The 13,753-nt window shown below is 36.9% G+C and overlaps 1 protein-coding gene across 1 annotated transcript; it reads right to left on the bottom strand.

The window, feature by feature from the left end:
- Window positions 1-294: 294 nt before the first annotated feature.
- Window positions 295-12,959, bottom strand: LOC111395202 (tRNA wybutosine-synthesizing protein 2/3/4). Its single transcript, XM_023021201.1, has 15 exons — window positions 11,955-12,959; window positions 11,179-11,563; window positions 10,287-10,738; window positions 9,176-9,200; window positions 8,963-9,035; window positions 7,826-8,047; window positions 5,844-6,813; window positions 5,070-5,454; window positions 3,527-4,714; window positions 3,244-3,373; window positions 2,656-2,891; window positions 2,434-2,569; window positions 1,547-1,623; window positions 1,225-1,331; window positions 295-1,118 (listed from the first exon to the last, which is right to left on the bottom strand). Exons 1-15 carry the CDS (start codon window positions 12,775-12,777, stop codon window positions 1,012-1,014), a joined length of 5,316 nt encoding a protein of 1,771 aa, XP_022876969.1. The 5' UTR covers window positions 12,778-12,959; the 3' UTR covers window positions 295-1,011.
- Window positions 12,960-13,753: the final 794 nt, after the last annotated feature.

The raw sequence follows: 13,753 nt of genomic DNA, 5'->3' as shown, positions 1-13,753 counted from the left end.
TGTAGTTTGTATTCATCAAAATTTTATCAATTATAATTTGAATCGAAACAAACATGTCACTAAAGTTGTCAAGGACAGGATAAGGAACCTTTGATTCAAACTTCAAATAAATGGATTCTCAGTGACCACCGACAGTTTTGTTGGGAGCCATATCAGTATCACACGTCAACTTCATTCAATCCCTGACCATTTCTTTATATTTAATTCCCAAATTGTTAAAAATACCATATAATATTAATTTTTAGGTGAAACCCATCAATATGCCTGGGGATCCACACAATTTGGGATAAGTGATTTTCTGAATTGCTCAGGCATTGTCGAATTAAATTAGCCATTAACTGCAAAAGAAAATTATTTCTTTGATGCCAGCACCAGCCGTAGCCTTTCAAACGTCAAACCTCAAACTAGTTCACTGCATGAATGTCGAAAAATTATGTAGCCACCTCCGATCGCAAACATGGGTAGTGCCAGGCCCACCCATGTCGGCTGGGAGCGGTCAGAATCAGGCCCGGCAAGCGTTCGACTTGAACTGCAGCACAACCCGACCTTACACTCCGACGTGGTCCAGTCACCAGGTATTTTATTCAGCAAGGTGATGCAACAGCTCCCAGACCAAATTAGAAAATATCCACCCAATAAATCACTAGACAAATATTCATTATAGTAACCAAGATAATCATCGCTTAACTATCCACAAGAAAACTTTTAAGCACTAATTCACTAATTTCAACTAAAATTTGTGATACTGCCTAGTCGTCTTTAATGGGGCCATCTGTTTCAAACCCACTAATTTGCCATAACAGTGCAAGTGGCAGCAGGATTTCACATGCTGTATGGGAATTTCAAGGCTTGTCTGAGGGAAGAACCATGCTTTTCTCATATAATTCAAGCCTGCATGGCATCCATGAGGTAGAACGATATCAAAGAAGAAAAAAGTGAAAATTTTCATGCATGTACTCTCCACTCCAGAATTGCCCTGTAATGCATACCTGACCCGTTCCATTCCAAATCTTAACCCTGAGTTTGTTGGCATCTCACATCTACAACAAGATGGCGTATGTGGGGAGCATACCATTTCACTCTTTCAACGTGTTCTATTAAGACCTCCCAGTGATAACCTGCAGCAAGTAACCATATATTCCACTCGGTTTCATTTTTCAAGATTGTTTTGCATGGACGTTAGTAGAACGAGAGAGTTTAAGTAAATAGGTAATGAAGTTGTACCTTCTGATCTAGCAATGTCGGTAATGGATTGCAAAACATGGTTCTTCCATGAACCTTCCTCTGAGTCCTTAACATTACCATGTATGTGTAACATTCCACCCTCCTGTCTGCGCAATTTTTGGCAGGAAAGATTCAAAAACTTGCCAAAATGAGAGCACAAACAGCTTAATTCAATCTAGAGCATGTTTGGCAAAGATTTTTCAAAGTTTAGCCAAGCAAGCACTAAGAGTTACTTTCAAAATGAGACCTTTTTGTACTTTAAAGTAAGAAAAAATGATTTAGCCTAACATGCTTCTAAGACATATGAACGACAATAACACACCTTAGTGCCCTGACTGCAGTAACCCAACTTCCTTCACTTGTTGGCAAGAGACCAAGGCAGACTCGATCGGCAGCTCCCTGTTGAAATGAAAATACAATCATAGTTGAATGTGCATTGCACATTATTCTGAAATACTTTATAAGCTCTGTAAAAGTAATATTTTAACACCAATTTGTTGAGAGGGTATCAAGAATCTCAAACAATCTAAAAAAATAAAATTTAAGAGGGAAAAAAATACACTCTTGAAAATCAACCTCTATGATTCAAAGTTTTTTTTTATGATGAAATACTACAAATGAACAACATTTTTATACTACATTTAGTATATAAGAATTAATTGTTAATACATGAATTTAAACACCTATTGAAATTCGTTGATACATGAATATAAATAAACTCATCTATAATAAATTAAAAACTCTAAATTCATGTAGAAGTCAAGATTCACAGAGTCTAGAATATAAATTAATTGAGAATTAATAACATGAAATTCACACATGACAAGGATTTTGCAATATTTATTACTTATTTAAAAACGAAAAGTAAGGTATGATTGAAATAATTGAATTATAGTAGGGTTAATATCGTCCAAAAAATTATTCTCACTTAATGTGATATTTAGGCCCTGTTTGAGCCACATTATTCCAAAAAATTACATTCTTAAATAGTGATTTGATATCATTTCAACCACACATTTTTCAATAAAATAATATTACACGCATACCAAAAACTTTTCTTTATTTTTTAACCACACATTTCCCATCAATACACTATTCAAGAATGCATTATTACCCAAATAATGTGGTTCAAACACCCTCTTAATAAATTATGGATATAATAAGGTCAAGACAGCAAATTGGTAACTTCGTAAAGACAAACTAACATACCTTTGGAGCTGTAACTCTATTATCTCCTTCCAGTATGGTGCAACGATCAGCCACAGAATTCGCTTGTAGATTACGATGTAGAGCCTCAACAGCATCTGGATTCCACTCACAAGCATACACAAATTTGGCATTGGCCCTGATAATCACCAGTATCAACACAAAAATTATCGCCAAAGAAAAAGGCTCAAGTATCAGCATGAGTTATAAAAATGAAAAACATACCTCACAAGGAAAGGCAGTGTAAAATATCCTATGCCAGAGAACAGATCTACGATAACATCATTTCTACAGTCAAGAGAGCCCATCCGTAGTTTCTCCGAAAGATTACCCCAAGAGAACATGCACTTCGTGGCATCAAAAGAATAGAGGATCCCATTTTCACGGTGGTCAACCCAGCCATCATCTCCAACAAGAATCTTTAATTTACTGTCCCTTGTCCCAGTTTGTGCAATTTCGGCCTAGATTTATCAGTATACCCAATTAATAGACACCCTCAAATTTTAAAGTCCACTAAGCCTCCGTTTGGAAACTTTATTAATCAACTTATAAAGAGGAATAATGGTTAGTCCCACAAAATACGTAGATAATAAATGAATAGTAGTTATAAATCTGTTGTTAAAATTAATGTTTGATTTTCACTGAATTTATAAATCATTTATAAAATGGTTGTCAAAATAAAATCTCTAATGTCTCGGATAGAAACTATGCGACAAGAACTCGAGAAAATTGTCGATTGCATGGATAAATAGCAAGAGAAACCATTAACTGGCATCAGCATAAAACTAGATAAGTTTTACAACTACTGCTTACTTGTCGGGCGAGGCGAAGAGCCCCAAGTGATTTTGCCACAAGAGGCCAAAGCTCCTTACCAACTGAGTCCCACAACGGATCCTTAAAGGACGTTACAGGAAGAACAACAATATCTCCCAGCCGCTCCCATCTGAGACAAATGAAAGCTGTTAAACTACGATAAATATAGTGCTGTACAAAGTTCCTCCAATTCTACTTTGAAAAGATAAAAAAAGGATCCAGCATTGTATAATAGTTATACCAATGAGGCCAAAGTTAAAAATACAAGATTAAAATACAAAACCTTGATGGAAGTTGTTCTAGAAGTTCTGGTGGCAGACCCTGGCTATTTAACAATGAGGCTACCTCTTCCTTCATCATTTTGTGAGGAGTATTTGGAGTTTTCTTGTTTTTGACAACTTCATCCACAAGTTTAGTAGCACCACATGCTATTAGAAGCTTAAAAGATTCTGAAATGGAGATATCTTGTGATAAAATATCCAAACAAGATGGTCTTGGTGAATGAAGATCAGTTACCACTTTACATGAATCCCCCAGATCCTTTTGTTTATCTTCGAACATAGTGCAAAACTTTTCTGTTACAGGAAAACAGATAAACATGCCATCCTCCCGAGAATAAACCTTTCTTTCAATATCTAACCATCCAAATCTTTTTAATATGTCCTTTACCAATTTCGCATGTTGTTTCCCTAGCTGGAGAATGCAAGGAACGGCAACCATCTGCCGTTCAACCTTTACTGATGGCTCTTCAAAATGAGCATTTTGGTTGATATGTCCATTTACTTTTGGTTTAGCTGTACTATGCAAATATTGGACGTTGGCATTTTTTCCCTCTATTGTTTCTTCCTCTGGACTATCTCTGGACTCCTCTCCAATTTTTGTGGGAGTGAAATTATCATCCAAGGATGTCAATAACGACAAGTTTACCTTCATGGGTTCACTGAACTTTGTCCCAAATGCAAAACAAGATGCCCCACCACCAATGAGTATCAGACTATCACCGACAACATTTACTGTACTACGAACAAAGAGACCATCAATGGAATTCACCATTATATGCTTCCACGTATAAGACTGAAGATCAAGTAAGGATAATTCATTATTCTGACTTACAGGACATCCCCCAAAAATGCCAAGATAGTTCTTATATATAAACATCGAGTGCGAAAACCTAGCTTTAGGTGCTTTTCCATTTGTCTTTTGCTTACTCCATAGGCACGTCTGAACATCAAAACTATAAAGATCCCCAAGTGCTTTCTCCCCATTGAATCCACCAAATGTGTATAAGTTAGACCCATGTGAGTCCATGGAGTGTGAATGACGAGGACTGGGCAAGTTCCCCTGAATTTCTATCTCAGTCCACTCAGCCTTATATGTATCAAGTACATACAGTGATGATATTATTTCATCTTTACAAATTCCCCCATGTACATATATCCTTGTACCTACAACAGCTGCTGCATGTCGGTGCCTGTAAAACATCAATATAAATTATATACACAAAAAGTAGAAAGCTGGGTGTATGATTAAACTGATATTATCATAGATATAAGAAAACATGGTGATCAAAGAAAGAATTATGATTTATATTAGAGTAAAATTGCTCTCTGTCTGAAGGTCGTAATAGAAAGTCCAGTACCTGAACCTTTTTATATTTTGAGCATGAATGGAAATGCAGAAACTTGTTGTCAATATAGAGTTAGAAAATGAAGCTCTAAAAGTTTAGTCTGCGGTCCAGGAGAAGAATAGAAACTGGAATGAATGATGAGGTGAACACACCAAATAAAGTGAATATCTATAGAAATGTATGTATGCTATAACATCACCTAGGAGGTAAATGACAGCCAGAACATTGTAACAGATTCCATTCTTTCTTCGCCATATTGAAGACCCACACGTCATTCAGAATATTCAACGGATCAGCCCTCCCTCCAATCACATACATGAACCCTCCTACTACTGAAGATGTGTGACCCAAGCGTGGACATGGAGCTCCCTGAACATGAATTGCTTCTATCATTCCACATTCTGGATCAAGAAGCAATAAATCATTTCTACGTGCATGTCTTCCAATGCCTCCAAAACCAGCAAAAATGAGAATCTTCTGTTGGTCCACCATGCAGCCAGAGTGACCCCACAGGAAAAGCCTCTCCACGGGTTCACCAATTATCTCTATAACGGACAGATTGATGCCAAGGACTTTCTGTGATCCTGTCAATGATTTAAGATTCAAACTTCCAGTCACATTTAAGGGAAAATATGCCTGCAATCAAACATATATTAGTACATAACAGTACGAGCAATATCTTCTTGCACTTGCATCAATTCATTTAAGTGTAAATTTTTACAGATTATACATGTTTCTGATTACATGATACCATGTGAATCATGTTAAATCCCACGTATTCCATACAAGAGTACAATGCCATGTAGTCAACGATTAGCACTTTAAAGTACCTACTACACAATTCAGTCTAGCCTGAGAGCGTTAAAAAAGAATATGTTGATTATTTACTTGTGACAAATCATGTTATATCCATATAGAATACATCGTCCATCCTCAGGAATTGATTGAAAAACTAGAAGAAAATATGCAATACCACAATGGATGTCATCAAAATCTTTCTTTTCAGAATCCAAATCTTCCTCCACACAATTATCGCCTAAAGGATTTCCTTGAGAGCCAACCTTTTGATTCCCTCGACACATATCACCACCATCACTATCAATTTTACCATTCATGTAAATCCCATCTCTCGAAAATCCGTTCTTTAACAGTGAATTCAGGAAAAGATCAGTTCTTTTCCTGTTAGCCACCATTTTCTCATTAGCAACCCCAACAAGGTACTCCACATATTCTGGGGACACCATAAGCTTCAGCGTGTCCCCCAGTGGAACCTCCAATCGTATTGAGCACCGTATTGCAATGATGACTCTTTTACTCGCACTTGTAATTCCACTCTCTCTGAACCCACAAGAAATTGCCAAAGAAATCAAAGACTGAGCCGCCTCTATGTCCTTGCACTCAACAGCAATGATCAAAGGCTCAAACCTGAACACAAGGCTCTGCAACAGAATGTTGTCTGACTCGGTGGCGACTCGGGGTGGTGACTCATTGGAAGAGGATGAGAAGAGAAGGGGGAGGATGGAGAAAGGAGGAACTGGGTCGTGGGATACGAAGACCCAGGTGCCTCCCTTGGCCTTTTTCTTGACGGTCGTGGCGGCGGCGGCGGCTGTGTCGATCGGCTGGGCTAGAACAGAGATGCGGCCGGAGCAAGAGCTGGTGGTGAAGTAAGAGGGGTGAGAATTAATGGTGGTTAAGAGAGGAATTATGGGGGTGTCAATGTTGCCTTTAGGGGACTTGTCGGGTTCCGGCGAGGTCATAGCGGCAAGGGTCACTGCCTTCCGCTTCTCGAAATCCATTGTTCCTCCTCTGCACGAGTGTGAAGTTGGGAGAAAGGGTTTAAGGAGGGTTTTTAGGATCCAAGGAATTGCGTTTTGAAGATTTTTGAAAGAAATTAGGGTTCTTTCCAAATTTGTATGGAGGGTTTTTAAATGGGATATGTCTTTTTATTTAGGAGAAAGTGGAAATGTAGCCATGTTTATTGAGCATTTTGAAAAGTGATCATTTTCTAAAACATTGCAAATACGACCTATTTTAAAGGAAATAGATTAAGGCACCCTCTTGTAAAATTTTAACTCTTGCAATAAGACCACATTTTAAAGTTGGTTAATTAACACAAAATGTCTTCATGTTTTAATATTTTTATGCAAAATATTATTACATTTTATTGTGAAAAATGTCTTTCTATCCACATATCGTTAGTTGCTACATTAACTCAATACAAAGGGCAAATTTTCTTTTAAAAAACTAAGGGCCATATAGTTTTAGCCAATTTTTCTCTGCCCCTTCATCTCCTCTCCGCCTAATATTCTTAACCCCATTGATGTCTTAGACGTAGTGATAACATTCTTTTGCTTTTGATTGGACGGTTATCTCTAAAGGACATATTATGCGTCATTTCAGGTAATGTAAATGTATCCCTTTTCGTCAGTGGTAAGTCGACCGGCTAGCATTGGAAAGTGAGTGAGCGTTTGCGAGAGGCTGCGCTTGAGGATACAAACAAGTTTAGTGAAAAGAAATGATAGGTCTGTAAATAAGCAGCCATTCTTAAAGTAATGGCATAAGAGCATATGAACGTCTGAAAATTGAGAGTTCGAGGTCATCCACGTTAAAAATCTAATCGGGAAAATTGTGCATTTGGATGCCCGAGTTAAAGATTGCGAAGGCATTTTTTGAAATTGATTTCATCAACATGCCATTTCAATTCTCTTAAAGGCAAAGTCCCACTAAAGTTTTGATAAGTCACACCCTCAAAGTCAATGGAATCTATCAAGGTAATAATCTATATATTTGATAATTGGTGTAGTTTCCTTTGAAGGTGCAGTCCTCATGTGAAACAAACCATTTCCAAAGTTGTCCGCTCAAGAGCTTCGCTGGACAAACCTCTTAACGTCACTTGTGCCTTCAATCTTAAATGAAAATTCCCTTTTTATCATCTGAAGAAGATTTTGGTCGCACAATTTGCAAGTAAACCACACTCGTTAACCCAACTCTATAAAGCAAGGATTCTCGAAACTCCGCATTAATCTCTTCCACGGTATACATCTCCAGAACCTTCATTTCAATTTTCGTCACCAAAATATCTTCAATTTTATCCCCAGCACCTTTAGCCACAGTTCCTTCTGGTGGCTCACTAGCCTCCAGCAATTCAAGCCCACCAAGCCCCTTGTCCTTCTTAACCTTCTTAGACCCAACAAACTCCGAAGCATAAAATCCACCATCTCAAGTATCATTGCTACTCTTAAAATCCTATGGCAACGTGGACCCCTCAGTGTCAAACTCAATCCCACCATAATTCCCTTAAAACCTATGCATTTATTGTAATTATTGATACTAGATTGATGGAAGGATCTTTTCCGCGATAAAAGGTGAATATGATAGTGAAAATGCCAAAAAATGAAGGTACAAACGTTTTAGACAAAAACATTAAAAGGTATGAACATTTCGTCATAATTACTCTTTTAAAATTCATTTACCACTCACACAACCACCATCGCACACCACTACCACCAAAAAACTACAAAGATCATCTTCAATAAGTCACCATCATCATCTCAAAACACAAGCACCACCACAGTCTCTAAATCGAGCCATACAATAACCATCCAAGAGCACAATTTCAAAAGTCAACTGACTAAAAGGCTAAAACACCAAATTTAAAGATCTGCCAACGAGAACAACCAATTATACCACCAGTGACATAGATAGGGACAATCTTGTCTTTTGCTCAGGGTTGCCCCCAAGTCTTTTGTTCTTCTATGTATTATAGTCCACTGCAAAAAGGAAAAAAAAAATGTCCTCCCCCAACCACCTTCACACCAAAAACCTATGCCACCACTCCTCAAATCTCAACTCCGCTATACTACCACAACCTCTCAAATTTGTAAAATGCTAGTGATGTATTTTTTGATAGTCTACATGTAAATTTTTTTTTATCTCTCTATCTCATGAGAATTAATTTTTGTTGAACAAAGTTTTAAAAAAAAACTCAATGGACTATTTACCACGATTTTTGGATTTTTAGTTCTTCCGTTGAGTTTTCACCACCACCACCCCACCGGCTTTTCGACATTTAGTTGTCAAAAAAACTTATACCTCAACAATCAAATATTGAGTGTGGTGGTGGACGTGAAGGTGAAGGTGTAAAAGAAAAAGTGGGTGGGATGAGCTAGAACAATGGTGGAGATGTCGATGATTTGAATAATTTTTGGGAAAGTAGAAGGATTTTAGATGTAGCTAGTAATTGGCTAATTTTTAAGAATATTTTTGTCTGTTTATTCAAAATGTGTTGGTTGTCCCAAAACTTACAAGTATTGATCATCAAGAGCCGACGCTGACGCATACATTTTATATTAGGGGGTCACAATCAAATTTTTAAAAAAAGTGACGAATATATTTTTTATTACTTTATATGGTTATAAACTGTTATACTACTTTTTCATCTTGATTATTTTTCATCTGAAAAATTTTTATATATAAAAAAAATGATCATTTTTAGGATTTTTTTATTATTATTGTTATTTTTTCCTCTCAATCAATTAATTTTTTTAAATAATATAATAAGTTTCCTAATAAAATTTTTGACGTCATTTGAAAAAAAAAATTAATTGATTGAGAGGAAAAGATAACAATAATAAAAAAAGTCCTAAAAACGATTGAATTTTTTTATATATAAATTTTTTTCCAGATATAAAAATAATCAAAATGAAAAGTAGTATGAAAATTTATAACCTCTATGAAGTAATAAAAATTTTATTAAGAATTTTTACATTCAAAAAAAAAAATTCGACGTCATACCACATAAAATATTCTAATAAAATGATATAAATTATATTGAGAAATTTGTCGCGCAAAAATAATAAACATTAATAAAATAATTAATTTTTTTCAAAAAAGACGAGTTATACGTCTTTTTTTAGCATACACGTTAAATGTATGTTTAACTATTTTCGATATTCATTTAGATCATTCGATATGTTTATAATATAGTTCTCGAAATGATTTTCGCGAGAATATAGAAGATTTATGGATACGGTTAGCGTATAATCGTCAAAATTTTTTTAAAGTTAGCTTGTTATCGAAATTCTCGAAATATTAGTTTGGCATGACCAACTTTAACGCGTCGTAATATTTGCTACGATTGGCCATTTCGCACACCATTAACGACGTGAAATATTAGGCCGTGAGTTCTTCAAAATGATATTGAAAATGTAATATTTCAACTTCCTTTGATATTTTGTAGTGAGCCGAAAACTAAGCCAAAAAAAAATTTTGAAAAAGCTGGAGGGTCAAGTGACCCTATGAGACCCCACTTGGGTCCGCCTCCGTTGATCATTTTCCAAATGTATCTTTAAAAATGGACATATTTTCCAATTTCCTCTTTTAGGTATTCACATTTAAATGGAAAATAAATCTGTACTACGAACAAAGAGACCATCAATGGAATTCACCATTATATGCTTCCACGTATAAGACTGAAGATCAAGTAAGGATAATTCATTATTCTGACTTACAGGACATCCCCCAAAAATGCCAAGATAGTTCTTATATATAAACATCGAGTGCGAAAACCTAGCTTTAGGTGCTTTTCCATTTGTCTTTTGCTTACTCCATAGGCACGTCTGAACATCAAAACTATAAAGATCCCCAAGTGCTTTCTCCCCATTGAATCCACCAAATGTGTATAAGTTAGACCCATGTGAGTCCATGGAGTGTGAATGACGAGGACTGGGCAAGTTCCCCTGAATTTCTATCTCAGTCCACTCAGCCTTATATGTATCAAGTACATACAGTGATGATATTATTTCATCTTTACAAATTCCCCCATGTACATATATCCTTGTACCTACAACAGCTGCTGCATGTCGGTGCCTGTAAAACATCAATATAAATTATATACACAAAAAGTAGAAAGCTGGGTGTATGATTAAACTGATATTATCATAGATATAAGAAAACATGGTGATCAAAGAAAGAATTATGATTTATATTAGAGAATTGTGTTGAGTTTGACTCTCAATACTTAGTTTCCAATCACATGCTATGTTGAGCTCTTTTTTCTTCTTTTTCGCTAAAAAGTTGTGATGATTAGTGAAATGATATTGAAACGACATTTGGACATCCTTAGTGGAGCAAGGAAGCTTTTGTTGTTCCGATGAGAAATTGAACACTTGTCAATATAGAGTTAGAAAATGAAGCTCTAAAAGTTTAGTCTGCGGTCCAGGAGAAGAATAGAAACTGGAATGAATGATGAGGTGAACACACCAAATAAAGTGAATATCTATAGAAATGTATGTATGCTATAACATCACCTAGGAGGTAAATGACAGCCAGAACATTGTAACAGATTCCATTCTTTCTTCGCCATATTGAAGACCCACACGTCATTCAGAATATTCAACGGATCAGCCCTCCCTCCAATCACATACATGAACCCTCCTACTACTGAAGATGTGTGACCCAAGCGTGGACATGGAGCTCCCTGAACATGAATTGCTTCTATCATTCCACATTCTGGATCAAGAAGCAATAAATCATTTCTACGTGCATGTCTTCCAATGCCTCCAAAACCAGCAAAAATGAGAATCTTCTGTTGGTCCACCATGCAGCCAGAGTGACCCCACAGGAAAAGCCTCTCCACGGGTTCACCAATTATCTCTATAACGGACAGATTGATGCCAAGGACTTTCTGTGATCCTGTCAATGATTTAAGATTCAAACTTCCAGTCACATTTAAGGGAAAATATGCCTGCAATCAAACATATATTAGTACATAACAGTGCGAGCAATCTCTTCTTGCACTTGCATCAATTCATTTAAGTGTAAATTTTTACATGATTATACATGTTTCTGATTACATGATATCATGTGAATCATGTTAAATCCCACGTATTCCATCCAAGAGTACAATGCCATGTAGTCAACAATTAGCACTTTAAAGTAACTACTACACAATTCAGTCTAGCCTGAGTAGCGTTAAAAAAGAATATGTTGATTATTTACTGGTGACAAATCATGTTATATCCATATAGAATACATCGTCCATCCTCAGGAATTGATTTAAAAACTAGAAGAAAATATGCAATACCACAATGGATGTCATCAAAATCTTTCTTTTCAGAATCCAAATCTTCCTCCACACAACTATCGCCGAAAGGATTTCCTTGAGAGGCAGCCTTTTGATTCCCTCGACACATATCACCACCATCACTATCAATTTTACCATTCATGTAAATACCATCTCTCGAAAATCCGTTCTTTAACAGTGAATTCAGGAAAAGATCAGTTCTTTTCCTGTTAGCCACCATTTTCTCATTAGCAACCCCAACAAGGTACTCCACATATTCTGGGGACACCATAAGCTTCAGCGTGTCCCCCAGTGGAACCTCCAATCGTATTGAGCACCGTATTGCAATGATGACTCTTTTACTCGCACTTGTAATTCCACTCTCTCTGAACCCACAAGAAATTGCCAAAGAAATCAAAGACTGAGCCGCCTCTATGTCCTTGCACTCAACAGCAATGATCAAAGGCTCAAACCTGAACACAAGGCTCTGCAACAGAATGTTGTCTGACTCGGTGGCGACTCGGGGTGGTGACTCATTGGAAGAGGATGAGAAGAGAAGGGGGAGGATGGAGAAAGGAGGAACTGGGTCGTGGGATACGAAGACCCAGGTGCCTCCCTTGGCCTTTTTCTTGACGGTCGTGGCGGCGGCGGCGGCTGTGTCGATCGGCTGGGCTAGAACAGAGATGCGGCCGGAGCAAGAGCTGGTGGTGAAGTAAGAGGGGTGAGAATTAATGGTGGTTAAGAGAGGAATTATGGGGGTGTCAATGTTGCCTTTAGGGGACTTGTCGGGTTCCGGCGAGGTCATAGCGGCAAGGGTCACTGCCTTCCGCTTCTCGAAATCCATTGTTCCTCCTCTGCACGAGTGTGAAGTTGGGAGAAAGGGTTTAAGGAGGGTTTTTAGGATCCAAGGAATTGCGTTTTGAAGATTTTTGAAAGAAATTAGGGTTCTTTCCAAATTTGTATGGAGGGTTTTTAAATGGGATATGTCTTTTTATTTAGGAGAAAGTGGAAATGTAGCCATGTTTATTGAGCATTTTGAAAAGTGATCATTTTCTAAAACATTGCAAATACGACCTATTTTAAAGGAAATAGATTAAGGCACCCTCTTGTAAAATTTTAACTCTTGCAATAAGACCACATTTTAAAGTTGGTTAATTAACACAAAATGTCTTCATGTTTTAATATTTTTATGCAAAATATTATTACATTTTATTGTGAAAAATGTCTTTCTATCCACATATCGTTAGTTGCTACATTAACTCAATACAAAGGGCAAATTTTCTTTTAAAAAACTAAGGGCCATATAGTTTTAGCCAATTTTTCTCTGCCCCTTCATCTCCTCTCCGCCTAATATTCTTAACCCCATTGATGTCTTAGACGTAGTGATAACATTCTTTTGCTTTTGATTGGACGGTTATCTCTAAAGGACATATTATGCGTCATTTCAGGTAATGTAAATGTATCCCTTTTCGTCAGTGGTAAGTCGACCGGCTAGCATTGGAAAGTGAGTGAGCGTTTGCGAGAGGCTGCGCTTGAGGATACAAACAAGTTTAGTGAAAAGAAATGATAGGTCTGTAAATAAGCAGCCATTCTTAAAGTAATGGCATAAGAGCATATGAACGTCTGAAAATTGAGAGTTCGAGGTCATCCACGTTAAAAATCTAATCGGGAAAATTGTGCATTTGGATGCCCGAGTTAAAGATTGCGAAGGCATTTTTTGAAATTGATTTCATCAACATGCCATTTCAATTCTCTTAAAGGCAAAGTCCCACTAAAGTTTTGATAAGTCACACCCTCAAAGTCAATGGAATCTATCAAGG

The sequence above is a fragment of the Olea europaea genome, chromosome 6, assembly GCF_002742605.1.
Source record: "Olea europaea var. sylvestris chromosome 6, O_europaea_v1, whole genome shotgun sequence".
Taxonomy (NCBI): Eukaryota; Viridiplantae; Streptophyta; class Magnoliopsida; order Lamiales; family Oleaceae; genus Olea; species Olea europaea.
The sequence above is the reverse complement of the archived record's forward strand: the minus strand, read 5'-3'. Positions and strand labels throughout refer to the sequence as shown.